The sequence below is a fragment of the Perca fluviatilis genome, chromosome 4 (assembly GCF_010015445.1).
Source record: "Perca fluviatilis chromosome 4, GENO_Pfluv_1.0, whole genome shotgun sequence".
NCBI lineage: Eukaryota > Metazoa > Chordata > Actinopteri > Perciformes > Percidae > Perca > Perca fluviatilis.
Window position 1 is genome coordinate 22,407,660 of NC_053115.1, and position 26,954 is coordinate 22,434,613.

At 39.8% G+C, this 26,954-nt stretch overlaps 1 protein-coding gene across 4 annotated transcripts in view; it reads right to left on the bottom strand.

Moving 5' to 3' along the window:
- kif5ab (kinesin family member 5A, b) overlaps positions 1-26,954 on the bottom strand; it is a 68,127-nt gene that overhangs the window by 15,667 nt on the left and 25,506 nt on the right. For all 4 annotated transcript variants that reach the window (XM_039798852.1, XM_039798854.1, XM_039798853.1 and 1 more), the window contains exons 7-20: positions 26,272-26,359; positions 25,908-26,032; positions 23,309-23,413; positions 22,308-22,456; positions 20,820-20,968; positions 14,567-14,775; positions 13,058-13,126; positions 11,644-11,850; positions 8,853-8,999; positions 6,300-6,488; positions 5,585-5,702; positions 4,087-4,151; positions 2,235-2,344; positions 598-699 (exon numbers count right to left, since the gene is read on the bottom strand). In XM_039798852.1, coding sequence (XP_039654786.1) covers positions 598-699; positions 2,235-2,344; positions 4,087-4,151; positions 5,585-5,702; positions 6,300-6,488; positions 8,853-8,999; positions 11,644-11,850; positions 13,058-13,126; positions 14,567-14,775; positions 20,820-20,968; positions 22,308-22,456; positions 23,309-23,413; positions 25,908-26,032; positions 26,272-26,359 — 1,832 coding nt within the window. The remainder of the gene's footprint in view (positions 1-597; positions 700-2,234; positions 2,345-4,086; positions 4,152-5,584; positions 5,703-6,299; positions 6,489-8,852; positions 9,000-11,643; positions 11,851-13,057; positions 13,127-14,566; positions 14,776-20,819; positions 20,969-22,307; positions 22,457-23,308; positions 23,414-25,907; positions 26,033-26,271; positions 26,360-26,954) is intronic.

Consider the following 26,954-nt stretch of genomic DNA (forward strand, 5'->3'; position numbering starts at 1 on the left):
TCACTGAAGGCATCAAAACTATGAATGAACACATATGGAATTATGTACTTAACAAAAAAGTGTGAAATAACTGAAAACATGTTTTATTTTAGATTCTTCAAAGTAGTAAAAATTCCACTAATTAACCCTGACAAAGCACACCTGTGAAGTGAAAACCATTTCAGGTGACTACCTCATGAAGCTCATTGAGAGAACACCAAGGGTTTGCAGCGCTATCAAAAAAGCAAAGGGTGGCTACTTTGAGGAATCTAAAATATAAGACATGTTTTCAGTTATTTCACACTTTTTTGTGAAGTACATAATTCCATATGTGTTCATTCATAGTTTTGATGCCTTCAGTGAGAATCTACAATGTAAATAGTCATGAAAATAAAGAAACACATTGAATGAGAAGGTGTGTCCAAACTTTTGGCCTGTACTGTATACTGTAAATAAGATGAAAGAGCTGCAGAGCGAGAGGAAAACAAATAGACAAAGGGAAGAGAAATGACAGAGAGAAATGGAAGACGTGAATCCAAAGAGGCAGCTCGCCCCCGGGCCTCCATATGGTTTGAAAAGTGTTTGAAAGCTGGCCAGGACAGTAAAGCAGAGACTCACGTCAGTTCCTCCAGCTGCCGGCTCTTGTGATGCTCTTGGCTCCTGAGACGTTCAAAGTCACAGTGCAGTTGCTCCAACTCCAGCTGCTGCTTCTGGTTACAACTGAAAATGGTGAATAATGGCTCACTCAGGGATTCAATGGATAGGTTCAAAATGTTTTAATAGAACATAACTTGTTTCTCTCTCCTAAAGGAAGTCTAAGAATTTAGCATGTTGGTGAAATACTAAAAATGTGAATCTGTAATATAATGAATGCAATCTGGAAATATAGGTCAGCTCCACAAAATCACATTTGGAATGTGACTTAATGAATTCTCATGTCCTTAAAACCTTCCCTTTTTTATTTAACTTCTATTAACTTAATGCCCATTTTAGAATTGTACTACTACTGTCTTAGCTATTTTGCATCAGACATCAGAGAGGTTTATTAGTGGGGGTTTTTACCTGGTAGAGGAATGCTATTTAATAGGATGATTACTTGTATTGTGATTTTAGCCTGACAGCCACCTCACTGTCACATGAGAAAAATAAATTGTCTTTTCTGAGTCTGAGGAGCGGTACCATTTTTGTATGCAGGGTAAGGATATATTTTTTCCTTAAAGTCACATCTGAGCTGTATAGCAAGACAGACATTTGGGCTGAGTGGGTAATTTAATTTACATTAAGGTACAGATATATCCTGTTTTTAAAACAAAAGTGGCATTTCATTTGGCAAAAAACTGCACATCTGTACATGCCACTGAGTGTCCCATCAATTTAAACCATTTTCTAGTTTGTTCTCCTGTTCTGATCATTAAATCTGGTAAGACCATTTATTGTATATACCCACTTTTCCTGCTCTGCTTCAAGGATCTGAAGGGCTAAACTGCTCCTATTAGCTTTCTACCCCACTGACATCCCTCCATCAATCCATTTTTCAGGCTGCTTATCCAAATCACGTCATGCCAGCAGCACAAGCAGAGCAGCCCCAAATGTGTTTTCATTCAGAAAATCTCTGCAGCTGCTCCTTGGGTGTTAGCAGACACTGCCCAGGCCTGCTGGGAAATGTACTTTAGTTCCTTAAGAGGGTCTGCCCTGCAATCTGCTCCTAGACGGTCATCTCTGGTACAGAACGTCTTCATAATGAGGAACCTGAAAGGGCATGTTTTCAAACATGCCCAGTGGCTCCTTACAGTGGGGTTCAGCAGCAACTTGGCTCTGAAGTCCTCCCACGCTGCAGTTTCCTCAACATATCAGCCACCCACACATATTGAATTCAGCCCCTTATGCAGCTAGATCCAGGCTTAAGACTTTTTTGAGAACTCAACTACTGAGACGATGTATCCCCAATTTTAGCATTTGCACACTGCTTATGAGGATAGAATTGAATTACAGATTTGAGCCCACAGACGGTTGAAAGAGTGGGTAAGCTGTCTGCTTCTGGAACCATGTACGACCTGCATTGTATAGTGCCACACAGTCCAGTCTCAAAGACAGAAGTAAATATGCCTTCTCCATGACATTTTTCTGTCCTTGATTGATTGATCTTTTATTCATGTACAAGTTAAGTTAAGTTCTAAAGTCCTAAGTGGACTCTTGATTTAGAAAGCCTGATTCAGTATATCGGAGAAGGTTAAGAATTATAAATAAGCACTGACTCGGTTAAGTCATCGATGATCTTCTGCTTCTCATTCATCTCGTCTCGCAGGCATCCAAGCTGTTTGCTGTGCGACTCACGGTGTGACTCCATCTGCTGCTCCAAAGCCCTCTGAGGTATGGGCAACAAGAGGGGGTGAGAGACATACATACAGTATAATAAGAGAGAGAGAGAGAGAGAGAGAGAGAGAGAGAGAGGAGAGCGTCCTGAGGGGTGGAAACAAAAGGAAAACTAAATGATTAAATAACGAGAGAATAGAATTACACACACCAGTGCACATGTGGACATAGAAGGCCACATGGGCATTAAACACACACACGCAGAGCAGGTTGTGTCATACGCTGCCACTGAGTATGAAGTGAGACAAGGATATTGAAACTGGTATGTGTCAAACACACTGACATGCAAAAACAAACCTCATGAACATGTGCACAAATACAGCACAAAACAAATACTGCCAACCATACAGGTGTCGCATATTTACTTACAGGCTGGATTACCAGCTGGGCAAAGCGAGCAACTGCCCCGGGGCCCCAGGCCTCCACTGGCCTCAAAAGCCTAAGCTTTGTCAGTTGCTTTTAGTTTTTTTTATGTTGTATTTTGATATTGTTTGGGACTAAAGATGAGACTTACCTTTATTGATCCCCAGAGGGGAAAATTCAGGAGGAGACATTCAGAATTTGCACCACTAAAGTACAACATGAACTGGATCCTGCACTCCCTTATCTGAAAAGGGGCCTTGTCGTGTATCAACTTATTATTATTTCAGAGTATACTGTGCACATGGTAAATTTTCCTAAATAAAGTTGTCTTTCATCAAGTTACTACAAACTAACTGACATACAGAAAACCAGAAGCCTGGTAGTATTCCAGTATACTGGTGTGTTTCTTTGCAAAATACAATAAAGCTGCTGGCTTTAGTGCACTGTGTACACCAGGAGCTTGGAGGTAACAGAGGCCCAATAGCAAATGTTTGACCTTGGGCCCCCAAAAAGGTTAATCCGGGCTGAAACGATTTGTCAGTTAATAGATAAATCAACCAACAGAAAATTTGATTGTGACTGTAAATGAAATATTTTTGGATTTTGGACTGTTGCCTTGACATAAGGTATTTCAAGATCTAGCATTAGGCTCTGGCAAACTGTGATGGGCATATTTTTTGAAATTCCTATGACATTGAAGGAATAGTTCAACATTATGGGAAATACACGTATTTCTTTCTTGCCAAAAGTTAGATGACAAAATTGATACTTAGCATAAACACTGGAAATGGGGAAAGTGTAACAAATTGGGACAAAGTTGCGAGGCAGCGAGCAAACAAGACTCCAGGAAGTAATGCGTCCCGACCAATAAACAGTTAGACACATAAACCTCCCTGTTAAATAGCAAATTTTATGTTACAATTTTGTTACCTCGGACTGAACCAGGCTAACGGTTTCCAGTCTTTATGCTAAGCTAAGCTAACTGGCTGCTGACTCCAGCTTCATATTTATCATACAGATGTGTGATTGGCATGGATCTTCTCATCTAACCATCAGGAAAATAAGCAAATAAGCATATTTCCCAAAATCTCAAACAATCTTTTAAAACAAGTTGACAGATTCATCTATAATGGTAAATAACTGTTAGTTGCAGCCCTCATGACCAGACTCATGATCTGATGTACAAGCACAGACACGGTATGCTGCTGACACATGAATGCACACACACACACACACACACACACACACACACACACACACACACACACACACACACACACACACACACACACACACACACACACACACTCACACACCTGCAGTTAGCTGAGTGCTAAGGCTGTGTGAGAAACTCGCTGTAGTCATGGTTACCTTTATATAACAGGAATCCTGGACAGACGATAGATTCTCCCCGCTGGTCACCTGTGACATGCTCTCTGAAACAAACACACAAATTTAAGAGAATGGCAGTGAGAGAAACCAAAAGAGACAGAGAAAGAAAAAACAAGTGGAAGAGAAAAGCAGGCAGTGAAAGATACTGATGTAGACGAAAGAAGTGACAGTGACATGACTTTGACAGTACAGCAGTACCATCGCTTCATGTTGACAGCGAGGTCAGTGTGATCTAAATCATGCCTCAGGTGTAATAATATCTATTATTGAAAATGACAGTTATTATATCAGGCTGATCTGATCTGTTATTAACTCACTGCTGTTCCTGGTGTCTGATGATGAAATAATCGAGCTCTCTACCTCGCAGCAGGCTGTGTGATCAACACGACCTGCAGCACTTTGTATTTATTTACTTCTGTAATGACTCGGGGACCGCTTGGCTCAGGTGTGGAGTAAGTCCAAAATTGATTTCCCTGCCCTAAAATCCTTCGGTTATTTAATGCAGTTCTGTGGGAACTCCTCAGGAAGAGTGACTTGAGAATTGTGTCCTGGGAGTTTCTGCAGTTAGATGGACCTCGCACAAATTTCAAATGTACCATTAATCTATATGTGCTGGTGCTGTAAATATCTTTGGGAGCCTAAGCTGTTGGTCAGTGTTTACCCTGGTTTTTCTTATTCTTGACAGGACAAAAAGACCTCTGGCACAGACTAAAACTCTCAATTGAAGCCAATAAAATTGTTTTAAGTGGCACTTCCTCCCAGTTCCAGTTGCGTGGCACTTTTCTTGTTTTACTTTGTCCAGACATGGTTATGTTTCGCTGTGTCAGAACATTAACTTTATATTCGACTTTGGCTTCTAACGTCAGCAATTTAGCTTAAGATTTACAATGTAGCTCAATCTACATATTTTCCTTCACTGTGCAGTGAGTAAGAAAGTCTCAGATCATCATTTATCACTTCATTTCCTTAAGCACAATGTCATCTTAAAAACGTGTGCTCTCTATTGCAGTATGTTTGGATTTATTGCGCATAGATCTATTTTGCTGACTGTTTTGAATGGATTTGCTCTTGGAGCTTTGTATTTTGTGTGATTTAGCAACTATAAATCGGTTGTTTTGCTTGTCTGACCACATTGATATTTCCCTACTTTCCTAAGAGTCTGAATACATATTAAACACTTTCACTGTTCCTGGTTTGTTATTTCGATCACGTAGGTAAAATATTTAGACCTGAGCCTGGAGCAAAGACATTTTTTTACAAATACAGAACCTGTACATTTTATATGTGCTGCACTGACCGTGTTTATTCAATATCGATCCTCCATTTAGCTCAAAGCACCGCTGTGCTAAAGTAAAGCCAAGAATGCATGTAGACGTACGTCTTGTTTGTTAGCTGGGTGACTACATTGAAGAAGCCACTGTTGTACTTCAATTATGGTGGATTTAATTTACTATATTGATACATTACATTAGTTTACCTTGAGCTTGGAGTTTGGCCATCTCCTCGCTCAGAGAGTCATAGCTGTCCTCCAGCTTCCTCCTCTTCAGCTCCACATTATGCATGTAGTCCGTCAGAGAGCGGATCTTTGCCTCGTGCTGAAAGTCAGAACACAGGGTCTCAGATGCAGAAAGTATACTGATGAGCATAGGACTTCGACCCAAGACAACACTCTACACCAGGGATAAAACATACTTTTTACTCACTGTGAAATGGATATGATCTACATTGAATATTTATGATGTTTCAAAATTCATTAGGGAAATTAATTTAAACACCAATAGCAAAACTCACAGCATGATGGCTTCAGTCAACCACATCAACAAAAAATACAAAACATGCAATCCTTTGAAAGAATCAGGACAGTTTGCACAATTAAAGCTTCTGATGTGTTGTTGCCACAAACAGCTGAGTGACGTTTCGAGCACACTGCTCTTCATCAGAGTAATTAATATCAAACAAAGGCCCACGTTAGTATTTGTGATGTTAATTAGTTTGATGAAGACGAGTGCACTTGAAACGTCAATCACTCATTTGTGGTGATGATTAAAATTTTGCACTGGGAGGTTTCAGTGTAGATTCTCCTACGTTTTCCACATCAACACCAAAGGTCCCTGCTGGATTGACAGATGTACTAACTTTTTTCCGACACAGGATGTTTTCAGATGTTGCTAATTCCTCTATTAGTCCCTCACCTGTGAAATTAGGAGGTGACATGAGGACAGCTCTCTGCCCGTTTCCTCCATCTTGCGGTGACAATCCATCTGAAGGTTCTCCAAGTGGCGGCAGCGCTTCACCATCGACTTCACCTCTGACTTTATCTTACTGATGTAGAGCCGGGCCACTGTGAACTCCTCCTCGATCGCACTAGTGATCTCCATGGGCTGGAGACAAATGAGGAAGAGAGGAGGAGAGACTGTTAAATGAGTAGTGGAGACGTTTGGTAAAGATTGAGTGGGGAAGATTTAAAGACAGCTGGGAAGTTAAAGAGGGAGGGAGGCATCTTAGAAACACTTTCTGCCATTTTGTAGGCACATCCATTAGGTAAGAAGTATCATTTAGCAGATGCTGTGCTCAGATGCTCTGAAATGAACTGTGGAGGATAGACTATACATCCACATATCAAAATCTATCTAAATATTACAGCCAAGATAGGTCAGCGGATTTGTCTATTAGAGTACCTATCCTCAGGGTATACATATACTGACTATGTTGTATAATGTGTGGCCCTTCAGCTGGGTCACACACAGCCACAAAGACATGCTCATCAACATTCATGAATTCCCACAATGTCAAACATGTCAGGTTGTATTAGAGAGAAGAATTTATAAAATTATGCACGAGACATTTTGAATTTTCCACTCTGTCTTGGGTTTTAATATTTCACTCAGTGCATGTGTGATAAAGTTTTACTAAGGCTTTTGAACAATCAGACACAAAATGCATACTGTATATATTTGACATTGCTGTTGTAGAAGAAAATTAATTACCTAACAGTTTTAGTCTCATTTTATCCTGATCTCCTCTTTCCTGTTGTTTACCTGATCAACAATTTTAGTGTCTCCTGATTTAATTACATATGTCTGCCTTTGCTTTAGTTTAGTGTTAAAACAAAGCATTTGCTTGATCACTGTGAGTGAGACCAGAAACTCACACCTATACTAACCAAAGCACTTTTGATCAGTTGAAGCAGACAGTATTGAGTCTGTGCAAATCTACTCAGACAGACTTGTGAGTTGGATGTCTTCTCAGCTTCTGTTCATTCTGTTTTTTTCCTGTAACCTTGTATAAAAGCCTGGCTAGAAACTCATTCTGGTCAGAGAGAATCCTTATCCTTCAGCTGCTTGTGAGCTTCTTGTGAGCATCTTTCTCCACTGCACAGTGACTAAAACTCATCTGAACCAGCCACTGAATTGGACCTGAGAGAACTTTTTCTTCCACACTGTACACAGTGTGAACATTTTAATCCTCATCTGTTTTTGCTTGGCTTTTTTCTCCTATATTTACAGGCTACATGTCTATATCCATATGTTGTTATTTTCAGAATTAGTTATGATATTCAGTTGTGTCACAATTTGGCATGTGAGTGGTACTATACATGTTGCAAAACAGTGGTTTCCTTTTTTTATGTACACCCACGATGAGCTCAATTTGTCCCACCACACTCTGGGGTACAAGTAACCTTATTTGGGAATCCCTGTTGTGGGACACATTAAATAAGATTTTTTTTTTTTTTACACAATTTGAAATTGTCTGGGTTTCTGCCTGTATCTCCACAGGTTTTCTACACACAAGAAAGAATAAAACAATAAATAAAAATAAAAAAAATCAACCAGTCAGGATGCAGATAACATCCATGTGTGTCCAGACTCATATAATACATGTAGTCATAATTGGCGTGGGAATTATTGAGTCATGGCCAAAAATGCATTTTATAAGGTCACAGACCTTGAGCTTTGACTTTTAACCACCAAAATATAATCAGTTCATCCTTGACTGCAAGTAGACCCTAATTCCCTCCAGGGGGTCCTAAAATATCGCATTCACAAGAATGCGACGGACACATTGAAACACTGAGAAATATCAAAAATGTCATTGCATGCGCTTGTTATTAAATGTCTCATCGCTTGTTATTAAATGTCTCATCGTTTGTCAGAGACACTATCTGTTTCGTTTTAAAGTGCTCATATTACGCTCATTTTCAGGTTCATAATTGTATTTAGAGGTTGTACCAGAATAGGTTTATGTGGTTTAATTTTCAGAAAACACCATACGTATATTTGTTGTACTGCACATTGCTGCAGCTCCTCTTTTCACCCTGTGTGTTGAGCTCTCCGTTTTAGCTACAGAGTGAGACATCTCACTTCTGTTCCATTTTGTTGGGAGTCGCACATGCTCAGTAAGTACTGCTAGCTTGTCAGCTGCAGAGTATGAGGGAGTGCCATGCTAGCACCTAGGCGAGCATTATAACGTGTGTTACAAAGTGACGCATGTTCGTCACGGAAGTAAAGGCTGGACTACAAATGAGCTGTTTGGAGCAGTTTGTGAACAGTGTTTTCTCTGGAAGATGGTAAGTCCCTTTGGGAAAGACTTTGGGCTTTTTCACTTTGGAAACCTATAATGTGCACAAAAAGATATATAACACAATAAAGGAAAGGGGAAAAGCCTAAAAGCACAATATGAGCACTTTAAAAATCTCTGGGAAGTGAAGACAATGTCTCCAAGCCTGCATTTTGCATCCCACTCACCAGCTTGATGTCCCCGTTTCCAACGATGGTGCTGAACTCACTCAGGTCCCTCATCAGGGCGTTGAGAATCTCAGCGATGCGTTTCCTTTGGTGGCTGCTCACTTCCTGGATACGGGACAGCTCCGCCTCTAAACCCATGAGGTGAGCCTGTGGGAGGAGAGGAGGGAATCGACAGAATGAACACAAAGGAAAATGACAAAGGAGAGGAGTATAGGGGAGTGGGGAAAAAAAGATGACTAAAGAAGAGAAGATTGAGAGGGTGGTGTAATGTAAAACTCCTCCTCCTCAAGTGGCCTAAACCCCCACATTTCCCCCCAAAAATTAGAAGAAATTATTAGAAATTATTCTAGGGGGATCATCTATTTTTTCACAGAAATAATGGACTTGTGCTCTTTCTTAATGGCACATTTGAGTTTATTGCCGCCATGGATCACCAGTCAAGTGAAAGCACCATTAACCACCTTCTTAAATACAGGAACATTTACTCCTTTATCAAACTCTCCATCTTCATCTCCTTCATTAACTTCAAGTACCCGTGATCATTTTCCAGGTCACTTCCCATGTCAAAACATTGACTTAGCATAAAAAGCAGTAAATTAATAACCAGTAGGCCTAAGTAAAATAATGGAGAAGAGAGATCAATGAAAAATGCTTAGTTAGTTGAAGAAAGACTTATGAAGACATATCGAAGAGATGGTTTGTTGAAAGATGAATGGAGTTAATCATAATGATAGAAAGGGGCTTAAACGGACGGATGGATTAAAGACGGTGTTTAAAAGAGCAGATGAATGGCAGTGACAGAGAGCAATGGCATGGCCTCCTGCGGAAGAAGACAGCTGAGAAGAGACGGTGGGCTGAAGACAGTGATGAATGTACTCCATTGGACCATTTTTCTAGGGCAATGCTGTTCCGTTTCTACTGTAGATATGGAAAATGTTAATAAAACCGCAACACTGCACATACTAGCGTAACAGCTGGGATGCAGAAAGTGGCGAATTAGAACTAAAGAGTCAGGGGGGATGGAGCTGGAAAAGGCCCTGAGAGGCTGGAATAATGGGTTTCTTTTTTTTAATCACTGTATGGTTTTTTGTATTCAGTTTCACATCTTCTCAGACTGTTAGTCCCTCCGAGGACGTTGTGCCACGTGAGAGGTCAGGGCAGAACAGACTGAAACGTCCACAGAGAAGGCGCACTAAGTGAGATGACTGGGGAAAGAAAGAGGTTCCAGCTGGCTTTAAGCAGACTAAACTGTGCAGTGAGTAGTTATATTGTCAGCTCCTTTCATCAATTTCTGGACAGATTCTTAGAGAGACAGCGAGGGAGGAGAGGACAACGGGGCAGGTTGTAAAATGGTGCATGAAATATTGAATTGTTTTAGGAAGGTGAATAATGGTCCACTGTCCACTGAGCCAGTCACAATAACTTCATTAACGACTGACCAGCTCTTCCAAGGGTCTTTCTTTTACTGTTGTCTCTGTGCACATACAAACCTTCATCAAAACATACTGTAAGTAGAGCTGTACTATTTCAAAAATATGCTTCTCTGATGAACTAATCCCACATTTTACAGTCCCCGAAAACTCTGCTTAATTATTTCTCAATATCACTTAATACTCATGATTAAGTAAGCAACAATTAAAGTTTAAAAAAGTTGGTAACACTTTACTTGAAGTTTTCTACATAAGAGTGACATGACACAGTCATGAAACATGAACCCTAACCTAACCATAACCATAACCATAACTTGTCATGACAAAATCGAATGACACTTACTAAAAGAAGCGTTATGTCATAAACGTTTATGACATATGTCACTCTTATGTAGAAAACTTCAAGTAAAGTGTAACCAAAAAGTTTAACAGTAAAAAATACACTTTCATAAATGAGACAGAACTCCCCGACAAACCAGTAAGAAGAGCACACAGGAAAACAAAACTGTTCAAACTTTGGTAGATATAATGTTCATGTAGGACCTCAACACTCATACTAAGAAGCTATAATAGGAAAATGTTTTCAAGGCATTCAAGCTCTCATTACTTCAGAAATAAAACATCTTCAGACCACTAATTGAAAATGCAATTTTTAAGACTTTTCAAAGCCTTAAAGCCAACATGACTATATGCCTGGTGCTATACACAGTGAATGAAAGGATTGTCTTAATAAAAGTAGAATACCATTAATAATTACATTTTACAGGATTTTGCTGAGAAACTATGCCTGATTTAATTAACTGCAATGTATTCTTTGTCAACATTGAATGTTGTCTGAAGTAAATTTATGAGATTACTTTACAGTTTTTAAGTTTATCTGTAGTCATAGTGCATAACAACCACGTCTCAGGAAATTAATAATTCATAGCTTTTGTTGTAGACTTATGTCAAGTTGTTTATTAATGTCCGGAGTGATTAATAAAATAAAAAATACCCTGTTCATGGCTGCTTGCTGCACAATTTATCAGAATTCTCTCTTATCTTTCCTTTCACACTGCTCTCTAATTGCACTCTCTAATTGCATTTTAACCAGTAGTGCTACATATTCTTGAAAGACAGGGACTTAAATGGATTGATTATTTTATACATAAATGCTCCTTTTATCTCTTTTTTCCAAAAGTGCTTTCTTACTATATAGCACAGGCAGACATGTCCATGCCTTTATCAGCTAATCCTTCTCTGTCGCTGCCCCTTTTTCTCTTCATCATATTTTCTCTTTTTCTTGTTCGATCATTTTCAGCGGCAATGTTTTTTTCACCTATAAATGGATGAAACTGAGCCTCCAGAAATCAAAAACCCACCATTTTTTTTGCAAGCTCTTCAGCCAACAGCTTGTTCTGCACGCTCTTCTCCTCGACCTCCAGGCTCTTCTGGTCGTAGTTGACCGCGAGCTCCTCCAGGGCCTGGAGGACCTCCTTCACCTCGGCTTTAGCACATTCATTCTCTGTCTGCAGCCTGCCGAGCTCTGACTGCACCTTCTCGCTGTCACCCCTGGATGATGCTAGAAGCTGAGGGACACAGAGATTTAACTTAATATAAACTGTAAATACAGAAATATTTGATTTAAAAAGGGAACAGCGAAATGTAACTTCATAGGAGCATTGTGTACAGCAGTGTCTTCATTATTCACAAGCCAGAGCTGCTGGGTTTTATTAAAACATAATTGTGGTGTTTATCTTGTTCTCTTGGTAATAACAGATAAGCACGCGCATAAACCCTGGTACACAATATGATGCAATTTATCAGATGAAATACTAAATATTTATCTTAGAATATCACTTGAAGCTGTAAGAGCTTTCATTATTTTGCCACCATGGTGTTTGCTTGCATGTGCACTGTTGCAGCCCACTGTGGGTCATTTTACTGAATGGATGTCATTAAACGTAGATGTTGCTCTACCCAGGGTGCCTGCTTGTTTGCACTAAAACATACAGCATCTGTTTGGCAAAATTGAAGTAAAATAATGTTAATGTACACAAAGCTAAGGTTGGCTGGTTACCATCATGTCAGCTCAACCCACAGCAGGCCCATTTTGGGATATGAATGACCTAATTTTGCAAATGTGGAGTATTTTACATGCCAAACGCCTGGTTCAAGCTGTTTAGCCCACTGGTTTAACCACTGTTATGAATACATGCTGTAAATACTGTTTGTAATTGCTTTTTAATGGAGTCTTTTAATTGCTGTTCTTCCTACAATAGTAGCATATACAGGCAGACAAACCTGTTAACTGTAGATTGGTGTTAACTGTAGATTCTACTACATAAAAGGTCTCCAAATTCACAAAAAATGGTGGAGGTGGCTCAACCACAGCATTTTAAATCACACATCAGATCAACAAAGGGCATTTGTTTGTTTGCTTATCAGCTACAATGTTAGCCATGCTGAAAAAAATAGGCAACAATGGACTTTCCCTTCTCACACATCAATCTTTGTATTGATCATTCCCTCCAATAATTTGTGTCTGAGCAGTCACTGAAATCTATTCTATTCTAAACTGCCATTAACATGCAGGTACACTTACGATTAAACAATAATGCTTTATGTTCTTTAAGTGCTTTCTTGTACCTGGAAAAAATAATCTCATCCATCTCAAGGGATATAAACCTCACGCGGCTGAGTTCTATTCAAAGTGTGGTATTGATTGCTACATGCAGCCTACCGTTACACATTTAAGCAAACTGATGAAAAGGATGTAAAACCAAAGTCTTTTACCTCCTCCTGGTTGAGCATCTGCTCCTTCAGTTTCTCCACCATCTGGCTCTGGTGGTTTATCTCATCATCCTTCAGTGGCAAAGAGACATGTGGAGTAGAAATAGTGCATTTACTGTTATGTATTACACACACTGGTACAGTACAGATACTTTTTACACTGGATTCTTGTGTACTTTGGGTTCGATGTCCAACCACAATTATAAGTTTTGAGCTTGCACTTAACAGTATAAATGGCAGATATATATCTCATGTGTTAACTGATCATGCATACCATAGTGGAAAAAGAAAGCTCTCTTAATGCTAAACTCAACCACCTTCAACCAGAAACACTGAATGTGTACCTTCCAGTATCGGCTCAGCTCGCTTGGAACCCCGACTGTAGTGGTACCAAAAAAGTACCAGCTACTTTCCACAACTCGTGCTAATGAAAAACCAAAGTAGAGCTGTGCTGTACCATGCAGTGGAAATGTGGCAATAGAATTTCCTGCATCATGTCTACAGTTGGTGTACCACATAAGTAGAGAAAAAAATATTATGAATTCATTCCCATGGATTGCCCTACTGTATGTGCAACATGCATGTGTGAAAATGTAAAAAGTCTTGTACTGTATATTACTGGAAACAAAACATAAACACAAACTGTGCCACTGCATTGACACACAACTGGTTCTGCATATTTATGGAATAGGTATTAAAGGTCCCATGACATGCTGCTTTTTGGATGCTTTTATATAGACCTTAGTGGTCCCCTAATACTGTATCTGAAGTCTCTTTCAGCCTTGGTGCAGAATTTCAGCCACTAGAGCCAGTCCCACAATGAGCTTTCCTTAGTATGTGCCATTTCTGTGTCTGTAGCTATTGAGGAGGAGAGAGGGGGGGTAAGGTGGAGGGTGGGGGTGTGGCCTTGACCAACTGCCACTTTGCTTGTTTGCAAGCCATTATGTCTCTGTCTTTCTCACGGGTGGGCCAAAGCAGAGAAAGAGGAGGTAACCTTGCTCCTTATGACCTCATAAGGAGCAGATTCCAGATCGGCCCATCTAAGCTTTCATTTTCTCATAGGCAGAGCAGGATACCAAGGGCTCGGTTTACACCTATCGCCATTTCTAGCCACTGGGGGACCATAGGCAGGCTGGGGGAACTCATATTAATGTTAAAAAAAACCTCATAAAGTCAGATTTTCATGCCATGGGACCTTTAATAAAAGCAATAAGATTACACACTATAGCACCGTGGAGAACAGCATACATGAGCACATATGATGTGTAAAATAAATTAAAGCTTTAATGCCTCTCAATGTAGAACATTACCATTTCCCCAATGACATCTTTTCCTAAGAGTTGCTACATTAGTCACTACTATGTCGGATCCTGAACTCATTCATATGAATATTATATGCCTTTTGTGTTAATGTGTGAATACTGCATATCATTACAACAATCTAATTCATTGTGTGTACACAGATCTACATTCTTGCACACAAATGGTCCTGATGCGGCATTTGTTCAACACCTTATCATCCAGCTGTTTGTAAAGCTTGCGGATCTCCTCCTCATACTTCTGCCGTTCCTCCTCAGAGATGTGAACCACAATGGAGGAAGCAACTGAGCAAGGGCTGCAGGGGCTGCAGATGTCGAGTAGCGGCTCCTCAGATTCGGGAGGCCCCAGGGGGATGTCCTCTGATCCAAGGCTCACATGTTCAAACGCAACAACATCCTCACCTAAAGATGTAAGACAAAATATTGGATTTTTTTTGTAAATGTGCAAATCCTCTACTATGGATTAATGCAAAAAAATGTGTGGGAGCTAATCTTTAGCATATTTTCCTTTCCTTACTCCTGAAGACATTTAAATCTCGGGTTTAAGGTACTGTATGTCTGTGCCACAAATGAGCTTACTTTTCTACGGACTCAACAGCAGTACAAAATACCAGACCCTTATATCAGTTGTCTTGTGTCTGGCTGTGGCTCAGATTCTCCCAGTCGTTCACAAAGAAAAAGTAGTGGAGCTGCTGAATGCAGGAAAGTGAGAAAATTCAACATGCTAATTGTGCACAACTGCAGGCACTTAATGCCATGGAAAACAAAGAAAAATACTTGGACTGACAGCTATTTTGGATTTGAAGGCATTATAATTGTAATGCTCTTCCTCGGGCAGCATCAAGAGGATTTATGCTGACTGGTTTTTGTGTGACTCCAGTAATTCACAGCTCTGACTTGACTGGTATAATGTAGCTGGAAAGAAAAGGATCAATTGGGAAATTTAGTGGTTTGCCCCTTTAGGTCAAAGTAATCCATAGTTAAGACAATAAACCCAGCTGACAACTTTCACTGACAAGGTCTTCTTGTCTAGTTGAATCAATAAAAAACATCTGCCTAACCTGTAGATCAACCCTATGGGAAGCTATTCAAGGCCAGATTATCTCCTACTTGTCTAACGTCAAGAAACAGGAGGTTTCTAAACTCAAAGAGCTGTCACAGGCTATCCTGAGGCTCGGTGAACAGTATGCTCTGTCAACTAGCCCTGATATGTATAAGGAAAGGCTACGTCTTCAAACTGAAGACAATCTACTATCGACAATAAAGGAAGAATGATTGCTATTAAAAACATGGAGAGAAAGCTAGCAAGCTTTTAGCATCTCAAGCTCGACAATCCATCTCTTCTCGACTGATATGTCAGATAACCCAAATTAAATCTACCCTGAAAGTATTTAAACCAACCACAAAGACATTTATGATTGTTTTTTCTACATTTTACTATATTCATGCCAAATGACAAATTAGCAAGTCCACTTAGGCACAGTGATGCTTTGCTCCTTCACCAATCCCTGATTGACACCTTCTTAATTAACAGAATAAGTATCAGTTGGGGACCAACTCAATCATAGCTATGCAGAGTGGGAAAACCCAATGTCCTCATGGATTTCCCGTTGAAATTGTTAAGACGTTTTCCACATTACTATCACCTCTACTTCTAGTCATGTTTACTGAATCCTTTGACCATGGCTCTCTTCCCACAACACTAACCAAGCCTCAATGTCCCTGTTAGCCAAAGAAGATAAAGATCCAACCAACCTACTGTGAATCTTACATACCTATGTTGCTTCTAGATGTAGATTTCAAAATCCTAGCCAAGGCTCTTGCTCTTCAGCTGGAGACAGTCCTGCCTTCAATTAATTTCCTCAGCTGATCAAACTGGTTTTATTCAGGGGCGTAACTCTTTTCATAATCTGCAATGGCTATTTAATATCATTTATACACCCTCCCCACCTGAAACTTAAGAAATAATTGTCTCTTTTAATGCTGAGAAAGCATTTGACCAGGTTGACTGGAAATACCTCTTTGTCACTATGCAAAGATTTCGCCTTTCACCTGAATTTTTGTCATGGGTGAAGATGCTGTACTCATCACCTGCAGCCTCCATCTGCTCCAACAACATTCACTCTCCTTATTTTCAGCTCCAACGAGGTACGAGACGCTGCCCACTCTCCCCTCTTTTATTTGTGATAGCTATTGAGCTGCTAGGCATATACTTACGACATTCCCCATACCAAATTATTCAAAAAGGCACTGAGAATAAGGTCTAATTAAATGCAAATGATTTACTTTGTTACGTTTCCAACCCTATTTCTTCTGTTCTGCATATTCTTACTATTCAGCAGAATGTTGATGAATTTTCAGGTTGTAAAACCTAATTTGTTTAAAAATAAATACTGTCCTATCCTATCAATCCATCAGCTAACCCGCCAACTCCATCAGTCAACAAAAGTCCATTAGTCGATGCAACATAATCCTGAAAACACATGATTAACTAATAGGAGATCTCCGTTCTAGACTGTAGAGGCAGGAGATGGAATTTACGGTATGAGACTGCTGCTGGAGGTCAACAGCATTCGTCTTAGAGAGTTTCTGACCTGAGGTTGGCAACAATATGGGGAGCAACAAGGGGGGAGGGTGGGGGCAACAATGTTGTCAAAATGATCCATTAGTAAATTAAAAATACTAAATTGTGAGAAAGAAACAGGAAGAGTGGAGGGAGGTGTGTGTGTGCGTGTGTGTGTGTGTGTGTGTGTGTGTGTGTGTGTGTGTGTGTGTGTGTGTGTGTGTGTGTGTGTGTGTGTGTGTGTTTGTGCGTGTGTGTGTGAAGGAGAGTAACTGAGAGGGATGAAGCAGTAAAAAGAATAATTTTCACTGATACTGACGGTGTTCAATAAAGATGTGTTACAGTATTGATTAATTTCAGGTCAAGCACAGAGGGAAGGCTCTCTAAGAAAAACATCAGGATCCATTCAAATGACTGGATTCATTACACAGCTCGAATACCAACCGATCACTACGATTGAGTGCACTGACATTTGAATTGACCTACAGCCCAGCAGAAGAGGATGCCTAGAAGTGTGTGTGTGTGTGTGTGTGTGTGTGTGTGTGTGTGTGTGTGTGTGTGTGTGTGTGTGTGTGTGTGTGTGTGTGTGTGTGTGTGTGTGTGTGTGTGTGTGTGTGTGTGTGTGTGTGTGTGTAACTAAGAGTGAAGGTGTGTAGGTTTAGTGCTTTAGTGCTTGTGTTTTTGCATGTGCACTGACACAGGTGTGTGTTTGTGTGTGCTGACATGGAAGAATACAGGCATAAGTTACGACTTCTCTGTAGAAGTGATTAGCCCAGGGACGGACTGACAATCTGTGCGTTCGGGAAAAGTCCAGAACAGCTGTCCAACCGACGGCCGTCGGCACAAAAAAAGTCTAATAAAGCGATATTAACAGCCAACAGCAAGGGGCGCTAATACGATCACTCATATGCTAAGTTTAAAAGAAAGCTGAGGAAGAAGAGTAGGCCTACGTGACTGGTCATGATGAGGGAGAGACAGCAGAGTTAATTTCACATCAGCAAAAGCTACTGGTAAGTGCCAGGAGCAGGACACATTATAATAGGCTGCCTTTATCCCTATCTTAGCGAATTGCATAGTCAGCTATCAACATGGGTGTGCTTCATGATTATGAAAATTATCGTGCCATTTAGTGTTTTTCATAATTTCTGTTAGGTTAATTTGAAACATTAAACACGTTAGAAATGAATCACGGGTTGACCGCGATTTCACTTGGTTGTATATGAGAGGTTGTAGTGAGCTCACAGTCGCTGCTAGGATGAAGACTATGGTATTGAATTAAACGGGAAAAAATCAGGCATGCATTGGTACCACTCTAAATGTGCTAACAAACAGGGAAGGGGGTTAAATAAAACACCAAATTTAACCAAAAGTTTAACCAAAAAATCCTAGCTTGCACTTTCTGTCTGTCTTCCATCAGAGTGCAGTTTTTCCTTGTCTTTCATATTTGCGTTTACTATTGTGGAACTGGCAAAGACCTGGTGGTTGGTTGTGAACGCTTCACAGACAAAATTGATAGGGCCTAGTCATTTTCATCATTTAACAGCCTTAATATGAATCAAAAGTGTAATATGACATTGACAAAATATTAAATAGGTTATTCAATGCTAACACAAAGCAAAACATATCATCAATAATAGCTAATAACCTATCTTTAAAATCATTTGTTTATTCAGGTTGAAGATAGTTGCAGCACAAAAGATGACAGGGAGAGTGCAGGGAAGTGCCAGGATGTCCCAGGATGCTCTACATCACAATATTTCAAACGGCCCAAGGCAGATAGTCACAGCCTGGAACAATTTTTTGCTTACTACCCTCAGCAAAAGCCTAAAAACCTGTTTTTAGATTAGATGTTTTATAATTACAAGGTTGAGTAATTTGGGGTTTCTGTAACCAGTGACATTTCATTATTTGTATTGTATTGTCAATGCAGATGTAATGGCATTGTACATTTTTTGTTTTTATTTGAAGGCTGAGGCTTTATTAATAAACGCAATCCCAATTATCATCATTGGTTTTAACGCAATCCCAATTATCATCATTGGTTTTGAGATGTTACTTGCTGTGAATACCTTGTCTGTTAGACTACAGTATTGTGGCATAATATCAGGACATCCCTGCTAGTGTCTGTCGCACACGGCTAGGGGTGAATGGCTGGATGATGGGCCTATTTGGGAGAAAGTCCAGGGCTGTCTTTTAGCCCCAGTCCGTCCCTGGTTTAGCCCTTGTTGCAGAGGGGAATACTAATACATAAAGATTCATAAAACATAAACCTAATAGAGGGCCTTCAGCACAATGAGAGGGGAATCCAATTACAGAAAGTGTAAAAGTCTTAATAATATGCAACAGAAGTAGCCAGAAAAGGGATTTTTAAGTGTTTTGGGCACAAGTCCAGCTAGTCTGTTTGGCTGCTCTCCTCCCGTATCTCCACTGGCATGTATTCAGATGATATCAAATGAGGTTAAATCTGCACTTACGTGGACTGAAAAATAATGTCTGCAGGCTAGCAGGCTGGTAACATTTTCATTCCTGTTAGTAAGTGCTCTTCCATGCATGAAAAGGGAATGGAACAAGGAGATGTACTGTAGAGATTTTCTACAGTAGGCGACAATGTAGAGGCTCTATTCTCTCCAGCAGAACATGCTTCTTACCTGCAAATGCCACACTTCTAATCTTTTACTATATAGTAGGAAGCTGATCTTTTTCACCAAACCTTTAAAAGACAATGACCTAGGGTCCTGGTTAACAATCATTTTCTTAAAACTGGGATGAAATTAAATTTTTTTGTATTTATTACAGTAATTTAAAGCTACAGTGCGCAACTAACGTCCATAACATTAAAGCCATTGCCAAATGAGTTGCTACAAAGCAAATTAAGCCTATGAGCTCAATAAAACTCTGTCTGTATGTCTCAGTATGGCTATGTTTAGAAAATGGTGTAGTTTGGTGACATTAAGGTGCAGAAGCTGGAGTGATGCATTTTATTTTACCGCTGAGAAAAGACAACAGCAGCATACAGCTTTGGAGACGAAGAGTACATAAAAATTACAAGATAATTACCTCTTCTGAAAAGTCCATCATGCTTTTTTTAATCCTCCATGTCGTGGTGGAGGTGGTGCATGATCACTGAAGGCTTGTGTCATGTGGATGCGCCAACAGTGTTGTTGTCATTACTTAGAATTCCTCATGGGGGAAACTACCCACTATAGCTTTAACAAGACTATGAGTCTACAGCCACGCTTACAGCTCTGTAAGGCTGCCCAGCTGTGCTTTGAGCTAAAAGCTAACATTATCATGCTAACATGTTCAGGTAACATGCTGATGCTTGCTTGGTATAACGTTTAGCACGTTCACCCTTCTTAGTTTCCTTCTGTAAGCATGCTAATATTTGCTAATTAGCAATAAGCACAAACTACAGCTGAGGATGACAGGAATAATTTACACTATTTTTAGTATTGCAGGTATTCGGTCACAAACCAAAGTATTGGACAAAAATAAAAAGATGAAATCAGGTATTCATCCTGAGGGGATTATGAATGTGTGTACCAAATTTCATGCCAACCCACCCACACAATTCACTTAAAATCTCAAATGTCAACCTGAAGGTTGTGCTAGACGAAAAGTCAGAGGATCACCAAAGTCAATAGGATTCATCCTCTGGGAACCATGAACGTACAAAATGTCATGGCTAATGGTGGTTGAGATATTTCAGTCTGGACCAAAGTGGTGGGCCGGCCAACCAGCTGGTGTGGCTAAAAATATAAACTTCTTATTACTGATAATGTCAATATGCCTGGGAAACAATTTGCACAGTTCTTCCCTGGAAGAAGACTTAGATATTCAATGTTTTTGTGAGCTGCCAGTGTGATATCAGTGTGAGTTGTACCATTCCTCCAGCGGTTCAGCTCAGCCTCCAGTCTTTGAACAGTCTCCTTCAATGACCTGTTCTTCTCCTTTTCCTTTTCGTACTTCTTCTTCCACTGCTCTGCTGTGAGCTCCAGGTTCACTGACACAGTATTTCTTATGGTCTTGGCTCTAATTGAAGGGATGCAGGGACAAACAGAAAAAGAGCAGAAGAAGAAAAGAAGAGAATGAAACAGTGTGAGGGTAGAAGGGTGAGAGGAAAAGAGGGAAAAAAGAAAGTGTGAGAGAACAGCAGAGAACAGAAGAACTGTCAACAAGGGTATTTCAGCCCTGGCTGCTCAATGGAAATGGAATAGCATCTCATTAATTGGTATGCAAATTGGCTTTCTGCCAACTGTGTTTTATGGTGCATGCAGGGAGAGGGAGGCAAGAATTCAAAATGTAAAAACCCTTCAGACCTCTTAAAACATAGTCATATAGCAATCATACATTTCATAAGAGGATAGAGTACTGTATGTGACTATTAATTATTGCTTAATCATGACGCAAATGAGTGGCGTCACAGAGTTAAAACATTCATGATACTGCCACAGCACTCAGCTACGGCTGTAGATTTCACAACAGTGGCTATCACTTAATTTCACACTTCAGTAAGAAAACACTGTTGTTATTCATTTATTCCCTGATATTAGGGCAACACACAGCCCTATCTAAAGTTGTCTCATTTAATAAACACTTTATTTGGGTAGTGAAATGATGAATCAAACATCAGGTGACAATAAACTTGTTGGCTAATTTATGCTTTGCATCTATGCACTATGTACCCAAATTCACAGTCTGACCATAGACCTGCACATTTCACAAAAACCTTTCTTTTTCTGAAACAATATCGTCCCTTGATATGTTGATAACACTGAAATATCCAAATAAAGTGTGACAAATATTTGTTTAATATCATGTCATACTATTTTTGATGGCATATTGATTTTAAGAAAGAGATTAATCATGGTGTTAAACAGCTAATCTGGCTGACAGAGGGAGATAAGAGACCACATCTTCTGTTGAGTAAAATTCAAATATCTGCTTTGGATTTTGTCATGCATTATTTATTTCAACCAAAAATCTTGTGTCCGTCACTATTCAAGGAATTTATTGGTAGAGGAAAAAGGCTGGAGATGGCTAAGGAAACTTGTTCAGGATCTTTCTATCTGTGAGTTTCTTTAGTTCACATGAGCAATAGGAGCGGCAAACCAAATCTCTGCTTCTATGAGTGCAGCTTACCCTTAAAATAAAAAAAGAGCTGTTTAAGCAATCCCAGCACGATCGGAAACTACAAACAAAACCTGCCTCCAAAACAAGGTGTGGGTTGTCAAAAGCAAAGTTGGAGGCAATAATATGTGAACAGCATATCTGAGTTGAACACATTTCAGCAGAAAAACTTCCCAACAGCTGCAGCTGCAGCTGAGCGAGACAGAGGTGCACAGTGCAGCAGCCCATGGAAGCATGTTACCGTTGGCCAAACATCAAAGTGGATTTGGTCTCTGTATCATTGTAGCTGGAGGGAGAGCAACAGATGAACATGGTGGTGCGACAGTTCCCGCCCAGCGAGTCCTGTAAGATGCGAGTCATTTTGCTGTCACGGTACGGCACGTGAGATTTCTACAAAGATATAAAGAGAGGAAGGAAGAAAGGCATAAAAAAAAGACAGATAAAAGAAGACAAAAAGACAGTTGAGGGCATTCTGAATTGCTGTACCCCCATGCACATGCCTTTCATCTTTAAAACTGAAAAAGATGTGCTGTAAGCATTAGCACAGAACAAAGAAAGAAGAGGTTTCTCTCCGTCTGCTGCGTCATTCACAGTATTACCTTTCACACCTCTGGAGCGCCGTCAAAAAGACTGTGTCCTTGCTCAATGCCGGTAGATAAATGAAAGATTTGTGAGGCATTTCCAGTCTGTGAGACTTTCCATTACATTCCCTAAGCCTTCCAATTTATATAAGAGATGGTGAATATTTTAATTACGATGATGGAGCTTGGAAGGACTATAGAGTGGGCAGAATGCATGGGTCGATTTGCTGGTTGAGTTTGGTGAAATACGGAAATAAGTTACCAGCTGTAGGCGTTGGATTATGGAAGAGGGGGACAGAAATCTAGCTAACATGTCACTGCAGCTTTCATCCAATCCAACCGCATGACAAGAATGTCTATATGGGAGGATTCTGCAAAACCCCTTAAATGTAGGGCTGGGGTAAAGGGACACTGGGCTGATTAATTTTACTATGTGATTTGGCTTTGAGTTGACTGTTGATGTAACTTGATACTAAACTAGCTGAAGACATTAAAGACATTTAGGTTGTTCTAATCGAAAATGCTCAACTAATGTTTTGCTGCAACCTAGACTCGATTTTGTTTTTCAAAAACAAACAATTATTAAGACAAGCCTGAGGCAGCTACAATACTCTAGAAGCCTGATTAATAAGAAAGACTGTGGAGAATTTCTCCACCGTACCGTTCCCTCAGCCAAGGCTGAGATGACGTTCCCCAGGGCCGACAGAGACTTGTTGATGTTCTTGGCCTCATCCAGCACTGATCCCTCTGCACCTGTCTTACTGACCTGACACAGATACACACATAGGAGGAATAAGTTCTTAAAGTACATTGTCAGCATAAAAATGTCAGTGGGGAAGTTTGTTTTCCTGTAATGCTTTATTTAAAGTAGCTATTTCTAACTTTCAGTTTGTGTTGATTCTAGCGGTAGTTTTTACCACACCTGCTGTCGTAAAGGTCTTTTCTTTACGGTGCTGTATTACTGAGTTAGCGCTACCGGGAGGTCATATAGTAGCGATGAATGTTTTGCTCTGACAGAAAATCATTCATTTACACTAAGAGAATAAGTTACAGATGCATCGTTGCATTTCAAGTGTCGCATACGGTAACATAGCCTACACTGGATGTATCGTGAGCTAAACCTGCGCTAAATGGAAGGGTTTCGCCTATCGTCTGTCTTTCCCTTTTAGCTTTTAGTTGTTCTTTGTTTAATTTCATTTTTTCTTGTGATGGCCCTGCCCCAATATCAGCCATAACTACAGCAGATAACTTCTAAAATAAAATCAGAACACAATTAGGCCTATTTAAAGATATCTCCTTCTACCTTTTACCTGGCTGCATAGGCTTTTACAGTGTTACAAAGAAATCTGTGACCCGTCAGAATGTGTTACTGTAGAGCCGTTCTAACCTGCCGAAAATAATTTTGTGACTTTGCGGGAAAAATCGGACCCGGGCAAAGGCATTAATAAAAACTATATAAAAATAGTGTTCTTTTAACTGTTAATCAGTTAACTGTCACAGGTCATTTATGATCAAATTACAAAGTTTCAGTAACATGAATTAGTTACATATAGTAACTTTAACCTGTAGTTTTGTTTAATTCCTTACAAACCAAATGATCTGTAACTGTAAATTTATAAGAAAATTCATAACTATGTAATTTGGTACTAGACAAGTGTTCAGTTGTTTGACTTACAAATGATCAGTAATAATGAATTGCCAGTTTAACCAAGATAGTCTTTAAATCAGTGCACAGCAAGTCAGTTTAGCATGCAGAAATGTGAAACTTGTTTACAGGCAAGCTTACAGCTACTGGAGCTCCTACTGTAAAAAAAAGCTTTCACCCCCTTAACTGACGCCATGACAATACCGCGTGACTACTGCGGCAATCACATGAAATAAAACCTGTGACATTTGTATAATTCAACATATCTGGTGAAGTAAAATGTGAAATTTCATATAAACTCAACACAACCAAGTAAACTCAAATAAATGTCTTAAGTTTTCTGTATTTTCCGGATAATGAGTACCAAAAATTACATATTTCTTTCTGGGAAAGAGAAGGAATGAAGTAAATTACAGACCTGTAAAATAAGACATGTATGCATTGTATGAAGGTTTCAGAAGGTTATGCCAGACATCCTTTAATAGGAAAGTCACACCATATTGTCTCATAATTGTCATGGGATGCAATTATTTACAGCAAGATAATGAGGAGCTTAATTATAGAGGAGAGCAAGTTGTCCTATCAAAGCCTTCTGTAGAACATTCATAAGAAGTTGTTGGAGCAGAACTGATTCCTCCTTTGTTCCCCAGGGATGACCAAGACAACTTACAGATGCAGCATCAGCATTATTAGCAACAAACACTGCCATCAGCATCTATCCAGACTGTATGGCCATCTACTACTCTTAAGCGCACATTATTCTATATTTTGCATCAATACCATTAACACCAGACTGCAGCCAGAAGCCAAAGGTCATGTTCAACCCCCTTTCTAATGTATTTTGTGTCTGCTTTTATAGATGCAGGTATCCTGGAAATAAATAGTTTTATAGGTGGTGCGATGATGCGAGCTGTCTCCATGAAACAAGGGGACAATTAGTTGTGTGTGGCTATCCTGACCTATATATCTGAACTGGCAATGGCCGACATTTTGGCTAATCTCTATAAACCATATATAAATGCAGATAAATATAAAAAAGCTAACAAAAAGCTACATCGTATTCAAGCGATAGCCGATGGGTTCCGAGATTGCATTACAGCCAATGCGTTCCGCCTCTTTTGCTCTCCACATGGAGACCTCCATGCAACCAAGGCCTGCTCAAACATGATTGGTCAATAATACTCTGAGTACAAACAGATTGCATCCGATACCAAATTCTAGTCTTGCCTAAAGATTCTGCATTCATATGCAGATATCTGTATGTCTCTGTATAGTGATTACCATCAGCCGAACCGATTGGATTTCTCCAAATGAGCAAACACTAACGCTGATATTGCATCAGCGACAGACTAAACCGATCCCTCTTAGACATATTCTTTATAATGTTGAATTTAATGAAAACTCAGTGCAGTGCCATAAAGTAAGTCCTTTAAAATGCTTTGAGAGTGAAGTTCAGAGCTTTAATGCATTGTTTATCTGCTTCTTTGATGTCTGAAAACACCTTTTGTGAGAAAAAGCATCTGGTCCCTGGGTTACAAAACCCTGCTGACAGTGAATGTTGACAGTTTATAGGTCTACTTTTAAAGTTTTTAGAGTAAATTCCCATTCGTCCTACCTTCTCACTCCCAGCTAGGTCGACCAGGTACAGTTTCCCACACAGCTTCTGCTCTGTCTCCACGTTTTCTTGTTTGATGTTGATCAGGAAGATGCTGTGACTGCGGGAACTGTGCTCATTCATGTCTGAAGAATAAAGAGAGGAGACGAGAGGAGAGACAGTAATTCAGACTGCTTATATATAACGTCATTCAATTCATTATTTCCCATAGACGGAGTTGTTGAGCTAGATATTTATTTTGCACCTCATCATGCATTCCTCACCTATGCACCTTGGAATTGTTAACTGTGGGGGAAAAAATCTGACATGAAACGTCTGACAGAGTGAGTGTCAGGACATAACGAAGATCAACATCGTGACTCACTGGTGACAGCAACATGACGGTTGGCCTTCCCTTCATCTATCACATCCATCACTTCCTCAGGACTCGTGACAAAGCGCTCCGTGCAGCCCTTAGTGAAAGAAATACACGTGCAAACATTAATTTGTGCTGTGAAGAAATAAACCATCTATATATACAGCACATGCACCAACAAACTGACTATGAACGCTCCCATATGCAAAGTCATTTTAAGTTGCACAAATATGTTTATGTCTGCACAAATACAGACACAAAATCATACAAAGATGACAAAAGTTTGCCATTTGTTTTACTTCAAATCATTATCCTTAAACCTTCAAGCAAAAGTTCGTCATTTTGGCAAATGTGCATATTTGCTTTCGAGTTATGTTAGCTTGATGAGAAAATTGACACCCCTCAGCAGCCGGTTAGCCAAAGCTTAGCACAAAAACTGTAAACAAGGGAAAACAGCTAATCTGGCTCTGTCTTGGCTCGAACAGTTGCAGCCAGCGGAGGAAGCTACTAGTCGCACCAAGAAATAGCTCAGCTCATATAACCCCCTGTTGTTATTTTTTACTTTGTTTTTGTGTGTGGATTAAACAAATAAGATATTAAGTATATAGTTAATATATATTTAAGATATAGTTAATTAATTACCTTAACAAGTGCAGGCTGACAAGTGCTGGTAGATGGATTTTGACAGAGCC